This window comes from Mesoplodon bidens (genome assembly GCF_964165515.1).
Source record: "Mesoplodon bidens genome assembly, chromosome: 5".
NCBI classification, from domain to species: Eukaryota; Metazoa; Chordata; class Mammalia; order Artiodactyla; family Ziphiidae; genus Mesoplodon; species Mesoplodon bidens.
The window spans coordinates 141,278,018-141,299,398 of NC_138161.1; the positions used below are offsets into that span (position 1 = coordinate 141,278,018).

Consider the following 21,381-nt stretch of genomic DNA (forward strand, 5'->3'; position numbering starts at 1 on the left):
TACCTCAAAACTAGGTAACTGGTCTGGGATGATACCAGGGGCTCAAACTCTTGACCACATACAACATATTTTATAATTTGCAGGAGCTCCTATGAGAGCTGTTATTTTTCATTCTTTCTGTTCAGCTTTCACCAGATGAGCTAATCCTCACTTCCAAGCCTGAGTCTATATATGATGTTCTTCTGTGGAGCCTGAGATTGGCAGGATAGGTAGCTGAGGTGTGAAGAAGCTCTGTCCCTCACTTGGGCAATGCTCTGCAGCACAAGCACGTGCCTACGGGTGGAACCTAGAATATGTTCATGACACTGTGACAGTGGAGCAAACCTTGGCAAGAGTAATGTTACCAAAACCTTTTTCCTTCTACAACCTGTAACTTGCCATAGTAGATAAGGAAGTCTAGTGTGGAAAAGAAAAGAAAGAAATGAAGAACTGGGGGAGTTAATGAAGCTAGAGGATGGAAAAGAACAAGAACAGTAAATCGCCACCCCAGCAACTGCTTCTTGACATACAAGTGCTGACTGGTCTCAGCCTACACACAAGGTACAGAGCAGAGGAAGCAGCTCTCAGTATATATGTCCTTCCCTTGCCTCTGGCTAGTTTCAAGCTGGTTCCATTCCCCACTCCTATTCTTGTGAGATCTTCACCAAGATCTAACTTTGGATGTCTGAGGTAGGGAAAACGTACATATTAGCAGGGCAGACCTGCAATAAAGCTAAGGACAAAAAGAGCAGACTAGGATCAGTGCAAATGGATAGAAGACAAAAATGACAGCTTCTCTGCTTTACAGGAAATTCCTAGCATATTTAGTTCTAATGTGACACAATAAAGACAGTGTCCCAATATTTGCTACAACTTACCAGTTGGACAATAATGAAATGACCAAAGTTTTAACTAAATGCCTGATAGTATATCATGACACTGCTTACCTATATATAAAAGATAGTAAAGAAATTTAATTAACACAACTGAAAACCCTTGACTTTTTAACTCAAAATACAAAACAGAACACATTTTAAATGTTGATGTATATGTGGATATATGCTGTAAGTTTCAGTCAGTGTGGCTAAATAAAGGTTTCAAATAGGTAATCCAAGGTCTTCCCTGTAATAGCAAGCCATTGCTCCTACATACTTCAAGGCATGACCTCACATGCAACTTTGGCACTGACACCATACCAGAAGAGACTACTAATGATCACAGGTAAAAATCAATAGGAACTTATACCACAATCATATCCTGAAGAAAAAAAAGAAAAAAGGAAAGGCAAGGTCGGTTTTTTTTAAGTGTACTCTCTCTATAGGTAAAACAATGCCCCATAACATTTTACTGATAAAATACTATTCTTGATCACAATATCTACCAAAGAAACAACAAAACATGTGTGCTTCTTTCCAGACCAAGACTCTAGAAACGCAAAATAAAGTATAAAAGTCTGGCCATAATTTTTAACATCTTACTTTGTAAGATACTGAGGTTAGTAGGTGAGCAATATTCTGAACTGCACCATGATTAAATAAAATTGTTTGATGATCTGGACCCTGTAAGAAAAGAGAATATAATAATACATTAAGAAGAGTAATGATTCATTCCAATAAAACATTTACTTAAATGGAGAGAACCACATTCACTACAATGTAGAATTTGTAGTTACCCTTCTCCTGTATAAACCCATTCCCAAAAAGCAGGATAGACACTGTTTTCAGTCCTGCAAAGGGCTGTAATATCTTACCTCTCATCCCAGTTCCACAGCACCGCTGCCTCCTTACCTCCCTAAATAAGGAAGGGGGCACAGAAGCTATCCTGGCATAGGCCCTCACTCACACCATTACAGCAACAAAAGCACTCCAAATTCTGCATTTCATGTGCACACCCTTACCCTATGCCCACAGGAGACAGTGTAGTCATTCTTATAACTTAAGACTGATGACCTAGTCAGGGCAACTCTAAAACTAATTAATTACAAGAGAAACTAGACCAGATCCTAAGCTACCTCAACACATCTGGGAGGTTGAAGCAGTGGATGGTAGGAAACACAGCACAGCATAACTGAGAAGTAAACATGTTTTAGTTCTCTTTCTCTCTCGTTTCTCTTAAAATTATCACTTCTTAGAGTAAGAAAGTGAGGTAACAGGAAAATTCAGGTATTTTATTTTTTACCAACTCTGTTTTCTACTAATCAATTTACGGAAGATCCTCAAAATGGCACAAGCTAAAGATTAATGTAAGGCTTTGAATGTGCCAGTACTTAATTCACTTCTTTTATGTCCCACCCATTCACTCAAATAATGAAAAGTCAACTAAAGCCAAGGCAAGGATGGTATTTCATGCTTATCATTATTTAGGAGAGAAAAGTGTAGCACCGAAAGGTAGGTTACCTATTTGGGTTCACCAGAGGAAACCAGTTCCTAGTCTAGAAAAAAAGCTCTCAAACCAACTTCTCCAACTCACTATTTAGCCAAGTTACAACTGTTTTGCAGATGCTCATTCTTTCTTGGACCAAAATATCCATCGTTTGAAGCGGGAAGATTAGCATTCATACTTCTGAATAATAAAAGAGCCATACTCTATTTTATAGGCAACAATCCCCTAAACACTTTACATACTATTAAGAGCCCTTTAGGGACTTCCCTGGTGGTCCAGTGGGTAAGACTCTGCGCTCTCAATGCAGGGGGCCTGGGTTCGATCCCTGGTCGGGGAACTAGATCCCATGGGCATGCCAAAACTAAGAGTTTGCATGCAGCAATTAAGAAGTCCTCATGCCACAACTAAAGATCCCACCTGCCGCAACTAAGACCCGGCGCAGCCAAAATAAACAACTATTTTTAAAAAGAGCCATTAAAAAAAAAAACACTTCAGCAATTTCTCTCTTAATTTACATACATTTTAAAAATTGAAGTATAATTGATTCTATACATTTTCTAACTTCTAATTGCTTATTTTTAATCACTATATAATATTCCACAGTTTACTCAAGCAAACCCCCATCACCTATTTTTGGTACTTTCTAATGTCTCACTATTAATTGACTCATTTGAGACATAGGAGTCTCTGGCTTATTCATTATAAGGATGGTGGTGGAGACTACAAAGGGGGAGCCAAGGAAAAGAAGGGTCTCCTCAGAATCTGACCCATTTTTTCTACCTATTAACAAGTAGGTAACTAGAGTAAGTTATGAAGATAAGCCTCAATTAACCCTGACTAAGGTTTTTTTGCCTTCCTTATAAATTTTAACATCCCGATTTATACACAGGCAATGTTTAGCAGAACAGCTAAGTAGGCAGGGGGCTGCCTCTACCCCCTTGTAAGTCACTGTTCTTCCACTGTATTCAGCCAATCCATTCTCCTGATTTGAGGCGACCTAATACTAACAGATTATTTTATATTCTTCAAGACAGAGAAGAATACACAAGTACATTCTTTCCCCCTATTTTAACACAAATGGTAGGATAATACTATATATATATTTATATATATAATATATAAAATACTACATATAAATACTATATATATATACACTATATATACATATGTAAGTATATATATGCATGGCTCTAAACCTTTTATTTCCTTTATAATATATCTCAGTGATCACTCATATCAGTACATAAAGAGCTTTCTCATTTCTTTTTTGGCCTTAATCCATTGTACAAATGTCCCATACTTTAACTAGTATCCTATAGTTAGACATTCAGATTGTTTTCAGTCTTGGAGTTATATTTATAAATGATGGTGAAGCGCAGTGCAATTCTCTGTACATAACTGTTTCCCACCACTTACAGGATATTGTACTTTTTAATCCCTCACATTCTTTGCCCAAATTGCAGCAAATATTTGTTACAAAAGAAGCTCTTCCTCCTCTCTATGGTTATAGATAGGATTGTGTAAGAACAACTGCAAGGAAGGAATTAGTGGCTGAACCAACTAAAGAGGAGGAACTATTATTCCATGATCAAGTCTCTCTTTAGTCTCTCCAAATCAACCTGCATGAACCTGGAGTTAGTGCAACAGCCTCTCAGTGTGGGAAGCACATAAGCCCTCATGATCCTAAACCCCAAAAGACAGGTCTCGAAATCCAAGTCACTGCTTAAGTGGCAACAATGTAGAAGTTAGAATTCCAATTAATATTATTACTAGCTTTTTTTTTTTTTTTTTTTGTGGCATGCGGGCCTCTCACTGCTGTGGCCTCTCCCGTCGCAGAGCACAGGCTCCGGAGGCGCAGGCTCAGTGGCCATGGCTCACGGGCCCAGCCGCTCCGCGGCATGTGGGATCTTCCCAGACCGGGGCACGAACCCGTGTCCCCTGCATCGGCAGGCGGACTCTCAACCACTGCGCCACCAGGGAAGCCCTCTAGCCTTTTTTTGCTCCTTAATAAATCAGGGAGAGAATTTCAAAAATATAACTATGATTAGCTTATAACACAAACGCTTTAGAAATCTCTTTTTCTGTCTCCCCTGCCCAAAGTATGTAAATTTATTTAATATTGATACTAGTATATGAAAATTTGTAAATGAGTCTTAAAATGCTATGAATTTTATTTATTGTTTTCATAAACAAAATGAAAATAAAAGGTTTTTATAATTAATGACATACAGAGATCATCAGACCAGTTGTTTTCAAAGATACATGTTGTTAGTGTATCAGTAGGGAAATAAATACTGTATTTTAGACTATTACTGTTGTCACTGGGTTTATACATGCTATAATGTTTCCTGAGGTCTAGTTATATCTCAGACTACTTAAATTGGGTCATCTAATTACCATGGCAAATGCTAATTACCAGGCTAAAAGAAAGCTGAGTTCAGGTTTTTAATTTTCTTCAGTTCTGCTAGTGGCATGAGGGTGCCTGTAAATTCTTATTCAGCATAAGTTTCTCTCCAGCAAAAGAACTAGTGATTTAACAGTATTCCGTTTCTATCTCCAGCAAAAGACCTAGTGATTTAACAGTATTCTGTTACCTATGATTTCGGCTAAAACAGCATTGAGGAGTTTCAGATGAGCGAGCCTAAAAGCACTGAGAAGTTTATGAAGAGGAGTTCTAAAAACTATTTGGGTAACTTCAGGAATAGGATTATTCAAACTTCTCATAATTTGACATGTAGTAGTTATACCTCCAGGTCCAATTTTCAGTGTCCATTTGGGATTACTGTGATTATGACTAGTAGATGCTGTGCTCTCAAGCACTTTGCATCTAGATGCTGAAAGATTTGTAATGAGGCATATAGTTCTGGAGTATCCTTCTCCACCTATCTGCCAGGGTTGGCTATAAGACATCATTTAATGTTGGAAATTGTTTTCTCAAAGCTTTCCTTTGCCCACCTCAAGAGATTAAGGAATTGACATCCCTGGTCCTGTAAGTTGGCTTACATGCTCACAAAGCAATCCAGGAGGAGAAACTTCAGAGACTTTTGACAAAAATCTTAAATTCTAAATGTCTTATATAGAATAGAATAGGCTATGACAGCTAGGATTTGAGAGGGGTTTTAAGTTATAATCTGTAGTTAGTTATAATCTATAGTTACTTTTTCTGAACGGAACTGATTTAATTTATATTTGGGAAACTGTCCTAAAATAGCATAGGTCTGTGATCTTCTTAGTTTAGTATGCAGTTGTTCACTTTTCCTTCTTTCCTATAGTTCCCCAAACTCATTTTATATTTGCATTGTAAGTGATAAGCAGGTAAGTAATGCTGTCCTGAAAAACTTATCAGAAGATAAACAATGACTGGGTTAAAAGTTAGCAAATGATGGTTATCAAAAGAGTACACTCAATATGCAAACTATGAAGCAAAATAAGTAGCACTGCATAGCACTCTTCAGTTTAGGTTCAGGCTCTTTTAATAACTGAAATTCCTCTCAGCAAAGAGAAGAATCTCTCTTAGTTCTCCTTATAAGAGATCACTTAAAACAATTTCCAACAATGTGGAAACTGAGGGTGTGGGAAAACAGTCATGAGCATATACTGCTGGTAGGAGTATAAAACTGTATAACCTCCATATAAGACAACATGTGGTAAAATTACACAGGCACACACTCTTTGACTCAGCAATTCTGTTTCTTATAAAATGTCTTATATACAGGGTATTTGCTGCATCAGTGCTGTGAAATAAGATTGGAAACAAGCTAAATGCCCAACAACAGAGGACTGGTTGAATAAATTATTGTACATCTATACAATAAAATACTCTTCATCTGTTTAAAAAAAAAGAATGAGGAACCTCCTTCTGTACTGATATGGAATATCCTTCAATATGTTAAGTAAAACATGCAAGGTGCTGAACAGTATGTATGGTATGCTACCATTTGAGTCAAAAACAAACAAAGAGGGGAAAACACATACATAGGTCTGCTTATACGTGTATAGAGTAGCTACAGGAGGGCACGCGCAGAAGGCACGTCTCCTGAGGACGTGCAAGATTGTACATTACAGAGAACAGGTGTTCTGGTTCTTACTTTACAGCAGTGTGAGAAGATCTGACAGATGTACTCCTGGGTATAGCGGGACCTGCTAAGCAGCGCCATGAGGTGCGGAATCACTGTGGCATCCTGGAGTCAAAGGGAAGAAGAGCACAGCAACAAGGAACTCAAACACAGTGAGTATCTCTAACAAGTCATATCCACGAGCACATACACATGTTAGCCTCTTATCTTTTTTTTTTTTTTTTTTTCTTTTTGTGGTATGCGGGCCTCTCACCGTTGTGGCCTCTCCCGTCGCGGAGCACAGGCTCCGGATGCGCAGGCCCAGCGGCCATGGCTCACGGGCCCAGCCACTCCGCGGCATGTGGGATCCTCCCGGACCGGGGCACAAACCCGTATCCCCTGCATCGGCAGGCGGACTCTCAACCACTGCGCCACCAGGGAGGCCCGTAAGCCTCTTATCTTGACGACAGTAAATCAAGTCTCTTTAAGGAACACAACACAGAAGCAACACGGCAACCAAAACTGTCTAGGCAAAGGACAAGGAAAGGGGCTTCAATTTTCATCCTTGACAACAAAATACAAGAACAAGGAATTCTCAATTTCTCTCCCATAAACAGCCGACATCCCCACAATAAAACAAAATCATTTCAGTAAGACTTGACATAAATCTATTCTGAAACCAAAACGTGACATGTTAATAAGATATATAATAATGTATTGCTTATAAGGAGGAATTACGGCATTAAAATAAAAGTTGACAATTTTGATCTCTGAGATGTTCTGGGAAGTATCAGCAACACGTTAACACGCATAACAACTGCACTTAGCGAATTTCAGTCCGCACGATGTCTATCATAGCAACGTCTCACTTATAGCCCATCCTCTACCTGCTACTGACACTTCACAACATACACAACGGTACAGGACAAGACAGAGGAATCCACCCAACCTGCTGCAGGGCTCTCCAAAAATCTCCTCTTTCTTGAGTGCAAAAAGAATTAAACGTTGAAGTAATATTTGGTTTGAACCACAGATGGAAAAGGAAACTTAGCTCAAGCCCCCTAGTCAATGCTGTCACAAGTCCTGTAGCAATGCTTCTCAAATATGAATGTGCACTGCATGTATGTTCCCAGGGAAGATTCTGTATATACAGATTCTGATTCTCTAGGTTTGGAGTAGGAATTAAGAGTCTCCATTCTAACAAGCTCCCAACTGATACCTGATGTTGCTGGTCCACAGACCACCCTTGGACAAAAGACAACAGAGGGCAAGGAAGGAAACTTAAAAGAATACCAGAATACCACTGTTGGGATAAACAAGATTTGGGGTTTCCCTCAGAAAGAAAAGAATGCTCAAGATCCATAAAAGCTAAGTAGGAAAACAGAAGGTTGTTGATGCCTACAAGTAGCATCTTTTCCCCTTGCTTGTTAGTATAACCCTGTGTTGTCATAAGCAGTTTAAAAACAAAATGAGGGAATTCCCTGGTGGTGCAGCGGTTAGGACTCAGCGCCTGCACTGCCATAGGCCCAGGTTTGATCCCAGGTCGGGGAACTAAGATCCCGCAAGCTGCGCGGCGTGGACAAAAGAAATAAACAACACTCAAAATGTCAAAGAAAGTCAGCTACTAAATTCATTTAAAAAAGGGAAGAGATGAGAATGTAAAGTACGCATCTATTTTACAGATGCGGGGTTGGGGTAGCAGGAATGGCGACGACAGTGGTTCCACTGACAGATGACAGGGAAGTGGGTAACCGCTGAGAGAGAAGAAGCAATCGAGAGGAAGAGCCTCTATTACGCTCCTGAAACGACTTCCACCTCATCCCTTTCCTCCATTGCTCTCTCATCCCTCAGTTTTCCTGTGACAATAGCCCCCATCTCATTTCTTCACACCTGCGTCCTTTCTGCCAGCTGTGTTACATATCTGCAGTTTATGGCTGATTAAACAAGGCAAAGAACAGTTATATAATTTCCCCAGTCACCCGTCTGATAAACAGGATTGCAAACTAGACATCCTGCCCTCTTCAACAGGACTGTGCTGTCTTCAGTTTAGTGCCTGAGTTGCCATGGTAGCTGGCCTCTACACAATCCAACTCATAGATGTCAGTCAGTTATACCTAAATACTACTCTGTCATTGTCCCACCTAACACTTTTCATGGATTCTCCACTGTCTCTGAGGGATAAAATTGTTTCACAATTTAGGTATTCTCTCTGTGAAAGTCACGTTAATGTCCCTGTGTCTTAATTTTTCTTATGTAAAGAAGTTAAGTTTGTGTAGACTAGTGTTCTCCAAATTATGCACCACGATCCATTAGTGGGTCATGAAATCAGTTTAGAGAGGGAGGAGGAAGGAGCTGAATCAGTTGACCAGGATCAATTTCTCCCCCAATACTGGGCTGGGGGTTGGGGAGAAACTTATAGGGTAAAGAAGATGGGTGATTGGTTTAATTTCTTTGTAAACATGACAATTGGACCTTCAGGAAAACAGATGGAGAGCCCTTCTATGTGGAATGTTTTGAGGAGGATGTCCCCATTTTAGAAGTGCTTGCAGTTAACCAGTGGTTCTCAAAGAATGGTCTGTGGACCAGTAGCACCTCAAGTTACTGGGAAACTTGTTAGAAATGCATATTCTCAGGCCCTACCCCACACTCACTGAATCAGAAACTCTGTAGGTAGAGTCCAGGATTTTGTGTTTAATGAGCTCTCCAGGTAATTCTGGTGCATGCTCAAGTTTGAGAACCAGTGTAGTAAACAGCCTTTGGATTTATGAGGCATGGCTCCCTGAAGAATGCTGCACAAATCCCTGAGGTATAAAATTGAGATGTTTCATAATTTAGAGCCTCCCTGCTGTGTGAGGTGACCCACAAACCTCACAGACCCTATGCATCATTACAAGCCAGAGGAGCAAGGGCCTAATGTAGGAAAAACAAACTGTGGAGGCACGTGGCATGTTCCCTCTCCCTGCCTGCTATGCCTGTGCCTCTTGACCGCTTATATTCTTGAAATACTTGTAAAACAGGATTCTGGACAAGATCTCTGATTCATATGTGTCCACTTTGAAACTCTGACATTCTGTGTGTCAGCTCAGAGAATCACAACCAGCATTTTTTTTTAATGAAAAAGGATAGAACAGAAATCAGAAGGCGCCACATTTATGGAACTGTTTTGTGAAGACTATCTCAGGATGTTCCACCACCCCTCGCCCCCTCCCCTTTCCGCCACACACACACAGTATGGCAGTGGAAAATATCATTCTTACTGTGGACTGTGGATAAGAGTTTGAAAAATACTAGTCTGGATAATTTTTATTAAGAAAGTCCCAAGTAATGAACAGATAAAAACACCCCCTAATACTCCCTGAAGTTTTTGAAAACCACTGAATGACTCCAAAGATCTTTAGATTCTCTCACACGTATTCTGATTCTAGCCTGGTAAGTAAGCCTCTAACAAGCTGCTTCTGGTTCACCTCTCCAGCCGAAATGAACACGGATTCCCTTCCTGCATTAGACTATTCTGTCCACTGTCCTGCATATTCTCTCTTACACAGATGTTTCCTAGAACAGCTTCTTTTCTCTCCACTTCTTGAAATCTTATCCATTATTCAAGACCAGGTCGAATTCTACCTTCTCTACAAAGCCTATTCTACTGGATTTAACCTATGGTGAGTGCATTAAATATACTTCCTTAATTTGTACCTATTAGGAAATTAAGAAGGGTCTTTTTACAAAAACCAAAAGGAAAAAAACAGCTTACAAATTCCTCAAGATCTGAGACGATCTTTCACTTCTTTACAAAGCCTAGAACGTTTGATATTTGCAAAGTAGCAAGACTTCAAACACTTCTTGAGACTTTTCTACAGTACAGTTATCACAGTTAAGATCAGTTTTGAGACGCTAAATATGGGTTGGCCAAAAGGTTCATTCGGTTTTTTCCGTTAAGATGGCTCTAGTAGCACTTCGCTGTCTTTAATTTTATTCAAAGCAATTTTGTTAGATTGTATGTGACAGCTGTCATATAAGCGTGCATTTAAAAAAAGACTTATCAAAATTGGTGAATTTTTGTGTAGCCATTTTAATACTGAAGATAGAAGAAAAAAAGCAACATTCTCGGCATATTATGCTTTATTATTTCAAGAAAGGTAAAAATGCAACTGAAACGCAAAAAAAGATTTGTGCAGTGTATGGAGAAGGTGCTGTGACTGATTGAACATGTCAAAAGCGGTTTGTGAAGTTCTGTGCTGGAGATTTCTCGCTGGACGATACTCCATGGTCGGGTAGAACAGTTGAAAGCGATTGAATCAAGACATTAGTTGAGAACGATAAACATTATACCACGTGGGAGGTAGCCAACATACTCAAAATATCCAAATCAAGCGCTGAAAATCATTTGCACCAGCTTGGTTATGTTCACCGCTTTGATGTTTGGGTTCCACATAAGTTAAGGATAAAAAACCTTCTTGACCGTATTTCCACATGCGATTCTCTACTGAAACATAATGAAAAAGTTCCGTTTTTAAAACAAATTGTGGTGGGCAATGAAAAGTGGATACTGTGCAATAATGTGGAATGGAAGAAATCATGGGGCAAGCAAAATGAACCACCACCAACCACACCAAAGGCTGGTCTTCATCCAAAGAAGGTGATGTTGTCCATATGGTGGGATTGGAAGGGAGCCCTGTATTATGAGCTCCTTCTGGAAAACCAAACAATTAATTCCAACAAGTACTGCTCCCAGTTAGATCAAATGAAAGCAGCACTAGACGAAAAGCGTCCAGAATTAGTCAACAGAAAATGCATAATCTTCCATCAGGATAACGCAAGACCGCATGTTTCTTTGATGACCAGGCAAAAACTGTTACAGCTTGGCTGGGAAGCTCTGATTCATCGGCTGTATTCACCAGACATTGCACCTTCGGATTTCCACTGATTTAGGTCTTTACAAAATTCTCTTAATGGAAAAAATTTCAATTCCCTGAAAGACTGTAAAAGGCACCTGGAACAGTTCTTTGCTCAAAAAGATAAAAAGTTTTGGGAAGATGGAATTATGAAGTTGCCTGAAAAATGGCAGAAGGTAGTGGAACAAAAGGGTGAATACGCTGTTCAATAAAGTTCTTGGTGAAAATGAAAAATGTGTCTTTCATTTTTACTGAAAAACTGAAGGCACTTTTTGGCCAACCCAATAAATTAGAAGTATGCTGTTAGTAAAATGTAACTGAGGATTCAAAAACACCTAAAACTCACCGTATACAGTAGTTCCTCTGGAGTAACGGGACTGGTGAAGATGGTGCGCAGGCATCGGAGGCAAGCTTCAATGAACTTCAGGTCTGGGGACAGTAGTCCTATTAATAGAAAACAGATTTGAGACTCATACTTTCAACTCATATTTAAAACTCTGCAAACTGATTCTAATTTTTACTTGTATAAAAATGACTTCTTTACATACCTTGCAGTAAGGCAGGGATAATATGGCAATCGAGTAGAGACTTAACATTGTTTTCAGTACCCATAGCAAGACTTCCCAATACCACTGCACATTCAGTTTTCAACTCTGTGCTTGAGGTTTCTTGCTGAAGCAAGTACAATAATCTAAAAAGAAAGAACTTGATAAACAGAAGAGACTAAAAAACTTAAAAGTAAACATTAGCTAAAAGTAATGTTACAGAAAAAGGCTACCAATACATCCCACACACTGAAAATATGGTTGGCGAGCTTATAGAGGGCTAGGAAATGGTCATATTTTTATATAAGCTGTTAATTTAATAATGGAATATCGAGTGGGGGTGAATCTAAAGAGATTTTCTTCATTTTGAGCAACAGAACTATCATATAATCTTAGTTTCTCAGAACTGTGAATCTGAAAGTTGTCCACAAGCGAGCTCTGTGGAAACAGCAGCACCACAGTCCACGTCATCTGCCACTCCAGGATACGAAGACTCCCAAAGCCAAGTACTGCCGGATCTTCAGGACCTTGAATACCCAATACTGCAGGTCAGAGATCACAGAGATCTAGCCTAGAGGGAATATTCAGAGTCCTTGTGCTGCTCTTCAAGCAAGGGAAGCTTTCTTCTTTCTCTAGTCCTCCTATTTGGGAGATCAGAAGATCCTATTTCTACTCTAGGCCAGCCTGACAAATAAATACTCCCCAAATTCTAATCATCCACCACTTATGACCATCTCCTTTATGTTCTAATGTAGAACCTTCATGCTCCCTAAAGCATATTTATATATACTGAGCAGTAATTCCCTAAGAAAGGCTGCTGACAGCTTTATAGTGACCGAAGGTCAATCACGCTAAAAACAATAAAACCATTAATCCTATATTAAAAGATAGAAAAGAAGAAAGAGAAAAAACCAAAACATTAAAAAATTCTGAATGAAAAACTTATAGCAATCGCACATAAAACTTAGTTCTGGGTAGCAAAGGCAAAGAGGAAGTCATACAACTGTCACTGTCTACCAAAAGGAAGCTTATTAACGTCATCAGAAGAAATCAAACTTTCTATGTTAACTTAAAACCCAGCAAATTCGAAAAATTAGAAATTAAAAAAGAAAAGCAGGGTTAAAAAACCAAGAATTTTTTTTAAATTCAAAAAAGGTTTTGAGAATCCTAATAAATTATTATCCAATCATACAAAAACTGCCAGAATGCAAAGGAGACAGGGAAGATTCAGGCTGGTGTACACTGCTTATCTACACAACATGTCCTTTTATTGCAGGGTCAATGATTTTCCAGAACCTCTAAAAAGTATTAATACATTTGTTTCATATTCCATTCCCTGGTACCTTAATTTTTTTTTAAGAGATGCTTCATATACTTCAAAGCATTTATTTAAAAAAAAAAAGAACAGACAATACAGAAAAAAGATAGGTCTTATGGTTGAGAATGAGAAATACATTCAAAACTTAGTATAAATAGCAGAAAAGGGGATGACAGCAAACTTACCTTGGAACAGCTCCTAGAACAATGAGGTTGGCTTTCTGCTTGTTGTTTCCAATTACAGCATTCTTCATGTCTCTGAATTCAGGGGAAAGAGAAAAGGGTAAGGTATGTTGAGACACCACAGAAAAATAAAAGATCAATGCATCCCACTTTATCTTTATTATGCAACATCTTGGATTGGCAAGTACAGAAGTTAGGGACAAAGTGAAAACACTGACGCTTTTCCCCCTGGAGTGCCAAAGAGAAGGGACAGAGATAGGTACCTTATAAACCTGGGGCTGTAAAACAGGAAAGCAGCAAGGTGGGGGGACGGGGGAATGAGAGACAACCTGAGTATTGGCAAAATACTTCCAATACAAAGAAAGTTGAGTTCTTCAAAAAAGGCTACCAATCCTTTGAGTAAAAGGAAATATAGGCCATCTTCTCACACACAGCTCTGGGAGCAGGGAGTAAACGCAGCCAGCCGACAGAACAGATCTGATCTTGTTTCAGGGACAATGACTTTACTTTTTTTCTGACTTCTCTAGACTGAATATTTCTGATTCCATTTTATCTCCTTGATTGTCTTATTAGCTGTACCTCTTTGGGTTTTGTTTTGTTGTTTTTCAGTGGTTGCTTTACAATTTACAATATGCATCTTTTAACTTAACACAGTCAATCTTAAAGGGATATGGTCCCATTTCATGTGTATTGTAAGAGCCTTGCAAGCATATACTTCCATCTTCCCATCCATTCTTTGAGCTGCTCTCATAGTTTTATTTTTAAATTAGTTAGAAACAACGTAATATACTGTACCTTTTTTTTTTTTTTTTTTTGGCTGTGCTGTGAGATCTGTGGGATCTTAGTTTCCCCACCAGCGGTTGAACCCATGCCCCCCTGCAGTAGAAGAATGGAGTCCTAACCACTGGCCCACCAGGGAATTCCCTATATTGTATTATTTTTGCTTAAACAGCCACTTATCTTTTAAGGAGATTTAAAAATAAGAAAAAATCTTTTATATTTCCCATATATTCACCAGTATTTTTTATTCTAGCTACACTAAGATCTTTACTTCACCAGGAGTAACACTCTATTCCATAAAAAGAATATCAATGACCAGTTGGTTCACAAACACATGGTTGGTCCCAAAAGACAGGCAGAGAAAAAATACATAGCTCAAAATAAGCCCAGTACTAATAAAATGTTTAATTAAAAAAACTTAGGCTAATTGGTCAGTAGTGCTATCTTCATATAGAACATTAGAACACTGTGATTCTCAAAGTATGGAAGAAGGCATCAGAGACTCCATGGGCATTTCAGAAGTTTAAGAGAGAGTCTGGAAATTTCTGGCCATAGTTTTAAAATAGAAAGCCTTTTTTGCACAATCCTAAAGAAAACCATTTTCTTTTTTTTTTTTTTACATCTTTATTGGAGTATAATTGCTTTACAATGGTGTGTTAGTTTCTGCTTTATAACAAAGTGAATCAGTTATACATATGTTCCCATATCTCCTCCCTCTTGCATCTCCCTCCCTCCCACCCTCCCTATCCCACCCCTCTAGGAGGTTACAAAGCACCAAGCTGATCTCCCTGTGCTATGCGGCTGCTTCCCACTAGCTAGCTATTTTACGTTTGGTAGTGTATATATGTCCATGCCACTCTCTCACTTTGTCACAGCTTACCCTTCCCCCTCCCCATATCCTCAAGTCCATTCTCTAGTAGGTCTGTGTCTTTATTCCCGTCTTACCCCTAGGTTCTTCATGACATTTTTTTTCTTAGATTCCATATATATGTGTTAGCATACGGTATTTGTCTTTCTCTTTCTGACTTATTTCACTCTGTATGAGAGACTCTAGGAGAAAACCATATCTTTCAGTACTGTACCTGCCTTGTAAATAAAAGGGAGACTATACTTTTCTTTTTTTGAATTTTGTTTTATTTTTCTATACAGTAGGTTCTTATTAGTTATCCATTTTAAAATTTTTATTTTTATTTATTTATGGCTGTGTTGGGTCTTCGTTTCTGTGCAAGGGCTTTCTCTAGTTGTGGCAAGCGGGGGCCACTCTTCATCGCGGTGCGCGGGCCTCTCACTATCGCAGCCTCTCTTGTTGCGGTGCACAGGCTCCAAATGCGCAGGCTCAGTAATTGTGGCTCATGGGCCTAGTTGCTCCGCGGCATGTGGGATCTTCCCAGACCAGGGCTCGAACCCGTGTCCCCTGCATTAGCAGGCAGACTCTCAACCACTGCGCCACCAGGGAAGCCCCAGTTATCCATTTTATACATATTAGTGTATATATGGCAATCCCAATCTCCCAATTCATCCCACCCCCCGACTCCCGCCACTTTCCCCCCTTGGTGTCCATACGTTTGCTTTCTGCATCTGTGTCTCAATATCTGCCCTGCAAACTGGTCATCTGTACCATTTTCTAGGTTCCACATATACACGTTAATATACAATATTTGTTTTTCTCTTTCTGACTTACTTCACTCTGTATGACAGTCTCTAGATCCATCCACGTGTCTACAAATGACCCAATTTCGTTCCTTTTTATGGCTGATTAATAGTGCATTGTATACATGTACCACATCTTCTTTATCCATTCATCTGATGACAGGCATTTAGGTTGCTTCCAGGTCCTGGCTATTGCAAATAGTGCCGCAATGAACATTGGGGTGCATGTGTCTTTCTGAATTATGGTTTTCTCTGGGTATATGCCCAGTAGTGGGATTGCTGGGTCATATGGTAGTTCTATGTGTAGTTTTTTAAGGAACCTCCATACTGTTCTCCATAGTGGCTGTATCAATTTGCATTCCCACCAACAGTGCAAGAGGGTTCCCTTTTCTCCACACCCTCTCCAGCATTTGTTGTTTGTAGATTTTCTGACAATGCCCAATCTAACTGGTGTGAGGTGATACCTCATTGTAGTTTTGATTTGCATTTCGCTAATAATTAGTGATGTTGAGCAGCTTTTCATGTGCTTCTTGGCCATCTGTATGTCTTCTCTGGAGAAATGTCAATTTAGGTCTTCTGTCCATTTTTGGATTAGGTTGTTTGTTTTTTTAATATTGAGCTGCATGAGCAGTTTATATATTTTGGAGATTAATCCTTTGTCTACTGATTCGTTTGCAAATATTTTCTCCCATTCTGAGGGTTGTCTTTTCATCTTGTTTGTAGATTCTTTTGCTATGCAAAAACTTTTAAGTTTCATTAGGTCCCATTTGTTTATTTTTGTTTTTATTTCCATTACTCTAGGAGGTGGATCAAAAAAGATCTTGCTGTGATTTATGTCAAAGAGTGTTCTTCCTATGTTTTCCTCTAAGAGTTTTATAGTCTCCGGTCTCACATTAAGGTCTCTAAACCGTTTTGAGTTTATTTTTGTGTATGGTGTTAGGGAGTGTTCTAATTTCATTCTTGTACATGTAGCTGTCCAGTTCTCCAAGCACCACTTATTGAAGAGACTGTCTTTTCTCCATTGTATATCCTTGCCTCCTTTGTCACAGATCAGTTGACCACAGGAGCATGGTTTATCTCTGGGCTTTCTATCCTGTTCCATTGATCTATATTTCTGGTTTTGTGCCAGTACCATATTGTCTTGATTACTGTAGCTTCGTAGTATAGTCTGAAGTCAGGGAGTCTGATTCCTCCAGCTCCGTTTTTTCCCCTCAAGACTGCTTTGGCTATTCGGGGTCTTTTGTGTCTCCATACAAATTTTAAGATTTTTTGTTCTCGTTCTGTAAAAATGTGTCTGGTAATTTGATAGCGATTGCATTCAATCAGCAGACTGCTTTGGGTAGTATAGTCATTTCCACAATATTGATTCTTCCAATCCAAGAACACAGTATATCTCTCCATCTGTTGGTATCATCTTTAATTTATTTCATCAGTGTCTTATAGTTTTCTGCATACAGGTCTTTTGTCTCCCTAGGTAGGTTTATTCCTAGGTATTTTATTCTTTTTTTTGCAATGGTAAATGGGAGTGTTTCCTTAATTTCTCTTTCAGATTTTTCATCATTAGTGTATAGGAATGCAAGAGATTTCTGTGCATTAATTCTGTATCCTGCAACTTTATCAAATTCATTGATTAGTTCTAGTAGTTTTCTGGTGGCATGTTTAGGATTCTCTATGTATAGCATCATGTCACCTGCCAACAGTGACAGTTTTACTTCTTCTTTTCCAATTTGTATTCCTTTTATTTCTTTTTCTTCTCTGATTGCTGTGGCTAAAACTTCCAAAACTATGTTGAATAATAGTGGTGAGAGTGGGCAACCTTGTCTTGTTCCTGATCTTAGAGGAAATGCTTTCCGTTTTTCACCATTGAGAATGAAGTTTGCTCTGGGTTTGTCATATATGGCTTATATTATGTTGAGGTAGGTTCCCTCTATGCCCACTTTGTGGAGAGTTTTTATCATAAATGGGTGTTGAATTTTGTCAAAAGCCTTCTCTGCATCTACTGAGATGATCATATGGTTTTTCTTCTTCAGTTTCTTAATATGGTGTACCACATTGATTGATTTGCGTATACTGAAGAATCCTTGCATCCCTGGGATATATCCCACTTGATCATGGTGTATGATCCTTTTAATGTGTCCTTGGATTCTGTTTGCAAGTATTTTGTTGAGGATTTTTGCATCTATATTCATCAGTGATATTGGTCTGTAATTTTCTTTTGTTGTAGTATCTTTGTCTGGTTTTGGTATCAGGGTGATGGTGGCCTCGTAGAATGAGTTTGGGAGTGTTCCTTCCTCTGCAATTTTTTGGAAGAGTCTGAGAAGGATGGGTGTTAGCTCTTCTCTAAATGTTTGATAGAATTCACCTGTGAAGCCATCTGGTCCTGGACTTTTCTTTGTTGGAAGATTTTTAATCACAGTTTCAATTTCATTACTTGTGATTGATCTGTTCATATTTTCTATTTCTTCCTGGTTCAGTCTTGGAAGGTTACACCTTTCTAAGAATTTGGCCATTTCTTCCAGGTTGTCCATTTTATTGGCATAGAGTTGCTTGCAGTAGTCTCTTAGGATGCTTTGTATTTCCGCACTGTCTGCTGTAACTTCTTTTTCGTTTCTAATTTTACTGATTTGAGTCCTCTCCCTCTTTTTCTTGATGAGTACGGCTAATGGTTTATCAAGTTTGTTTATCTTCTCAAAGAACTAGCTTTTAGTTTTACTGATCTTTGCTGCTGTTCTTTTTGTTTCTATTTCATTTATTTCTGCTTGGTTCTTTATGATTTCTTTTCTTCTACTAACTTTGGGTTTTGTTTGTTCCTCTTTCTCTGGTTCTTTTAGGTGCAAGGTTAGATTGTTTGAGATGTTTGTTGTTTCTTGAGGTAGGATTGTATTGCTATAAACTTCCCTCTTAGAACTGCTTTTGCTGCATCCCATAGGTTTTGGATTGTCATGTTTTCACTGTCATTTGTCTCTAGTTATTTTTCGATTTCCTCTTTTGATTTCTTCAGTGATCTCTTGGTTATTTAGTAACAAACACCGTTTAGCCTCCATGTGTTTTTGTTTTTGATGGTTTTTTCCTTGTAACTGATTTCTAATCTCATAGCATTGTGGTCAGAAAAGATGCTTGATATGATTTCAATTTTCTTCAATTTGCTGAGGCTTCATTTGTGACCCAAGATGTGATCTATCCTGGAGAATGTTCTGTGCGCACTTGAGAAGAAAGCGTCATCTGCTGTTTTTGGATGGAATCTCCTATAAATATCAATTAAGTCTATCTGGTCTATTGTGTCATTTAAAGCTTCTGTTTCCTTATTTATTTTCATTTTGGATGATCTGTCCATTGGTGTAAGTGAGGTGTTAAATTCCCCCACTATTACTGTGTTACAGTCGACTTCCTCTTTTATAGCTGCTAGCAGTTGCCTTACGTATTGAGGTGCTCCTATGTTGGGTGCATATATATATTTATAATTGTTATATGTTCTTCTTGGATTGATCCCTTGATCATTATGTAGTGTCCTTCCTTGTGTGTTGTAACATTCTTTAATTTAAAGTCTATTTTATCTGACATGAGTATTGCTACTCCAGCTTTCTTTTGATTTCCATTTGCATGGAATATCTTTTTCCATCCCCTCACTTGCAGTCTGTATGTGTCCCTAAGTCTGAAGTGGGTCTCTTGTAGACAGCATATATATGGGTCTTGTTTTTTGTATCCATTCAGCGAGACTCTGTCTTTTGGTTGGAGCATTTAATCCATTCACGTTTAAGGTAATTATCGATATGTATGTTTCTATTACCATCTTCCTAATTGTTTTGGGATTGTTTTTGTAGGTCCTTTTTTTCTCTTGTGTTTCCCACTTAGAGAAGTTCCTTTAGCATTTGTTGTAGATTGGTGGTGCTGAATTCTCTCAGCTTTTGCTTGTCTGTAAAGCTTTTGATTTCTCCATCAAATCTGAATGAGATCCTTGCCAGGTAGAGTAATCTTGGTTGTACGTTCTTCCCTCTCATCACATTAAATATGTCATGCCACTCCCTTCTGGCTTGTAGAGTTTCTGCTGAGATGAGGAATCAGCTGTTAACCTTATGGGAGTTCCCTTGTATGTTGTCATTTTTCCCTTGCTGCTTTCAATAATTTTTCTTTGTCTTTAATTTTTGCCAATTTGATTACTATGTGTCTCAGCGTGTTTCTCCTTGGGTTTATCCTGTATGGGACTCTCTGCGCTTCCTGGTCTTGGGTGGCTATTTCCTTTCCCATGTTATGGAAGTTTTTGACTATAATCTCTTCAGATATTTTCTCGGGTCCTTTCTCCCTCTCTTCTCCTTCTGGGACCCCTGTAATGCGAATGTTGTTGCGTTTAATGTTGTCCCAGAGGTCTCTTAGGCTGTCTTCATTTCTTTTCTTTTTTTTTTCTTTACTCTGTTCCACAGCAGTGAATTCCACCATTCTGTCTTCCAGGTCACTTATCCGTTCTTCTGCCTCAGTTATTCTGCTATTGATTTCTTCTAGTGTAGTTTTCATTTCAGTTATTGTATTGTTTACTTCTGTGTGTTTGTCCTTTAACTCTTCTAGGTCTTTGTTAAACATTTCTTGCATCTTCTTGATCTTTGCCTCCATTCTTTTTCCAAGGTCTTGGACCATCTTCACTATCATTACTCTGAATTCTTTTTCTGGAAGGTTGCCTATCTCCACTTCATTTAGTTGTTTTTCTGGTGTTTTATCTTGTTCCTTCATCTGGTACATAGCCCTCTGCCTTTTCATCTTGTCTATCTTTCTGTGAATGTGGTTTTTGTTCCACAGGCTGCAGGACTGTAGTTCTTCTTGCTTCTGCTCGAGACTATACTTTTCATTAAAAGTTATTTCACTTTGGAAAATCAGATCAGTGGCACTCATGGTATATGGGTCATCAATACCATACCTACATCAGTCCACAGTTTCTGCTCTTGCATTCATACATCGTTAAGTTTTCTAACATGGTCATGCCTAAGCACTTACATATTGAAACATTATAAATTATTTTTCTTTCATATCCCAAAATACATTCCCTTAATTACTTACTGAGCATCTCTTTGACTTCTCTTGTAGGCAGCAGAGCTCTACAATATACAGGAATTTTTTTTTGCTGACCATGAAATTTACAATTCTGAAAAAGTTCTGTAATTGGCAAACCATGATCTTATAGAAAAACAGAGTAGAAAGTGGGGACGGGGAGGGGGAGTTATGAGGAAAATCAGTGACTAAATGTTATTGTCAGCTTGTGTTTCCAATACCGACCAATTTCACTGGCATTGAAAACCCAATAATTATAATACCCCTCTCCTTAATTACCTTCTTCAATTATTACAGAAAAATGCTACTATGACGTAGTGGTCTGCTGAAAGCTGATTCTCCCCACAAGTTTTTGAATAGCATTTTCACAAGTCTTGAGCCAAACACTGAACCTGTTAGTCTTCTTCCTTCAGCTCAATGCTTGAGGGTGGTCTATTTTTCAGGTCCTTACCTCTCTCTCTGTAAATATCCCTCAGATCTTCCATATGGTTTATAGGGGATCAGCAGGAGTATTTTTTGTTTATGAGGACTAAGCTGAATGAAGTTTACTAAGGTTTTAAC

At 38.7% G+C, this 21,381-nt stretch overlaps 1 protein-coding gene across 5 annotated transcripts in view; it reads right to left on the reverse strand.

The window, feature by feature from the left end:
• The window catches only part of ARMC8 (armadillo repeat containing 8), a 104,380-nt gene that overhangs the window by 54,268 nt on the left and 28,731 nt on the right, over positions 1-21,381 (reverse strand). For all 5 annotated transcript variants that reach the window (XM_081235823.1, XM_081235824.1, XM_081235825.1 and 2 more), the window contains 5 exons: positions 13,357-13,428; positions 11,857-11,999; positions 11,655-11,752; positions 6,450-6,542; positions 1,458-1,538 (listed from right to left, as the gene is read on the reverse strand). In XM_081235823.1, the coding sequence (XP_081091949.1) occupies positions 1,458-1,538; positions 6,450-6,542; positions 11,655-11,752; positions 11,857-11,999; positions 13,357-13,428 (487 nt within the window). The remainder of the gene's footprint in view (positions 1-1,457; positions 1,539-6,449; positions 6,543-11,654; positions 11,753-11,856; positions 12,000-13,356; positions 13,429-21,381) is intronic.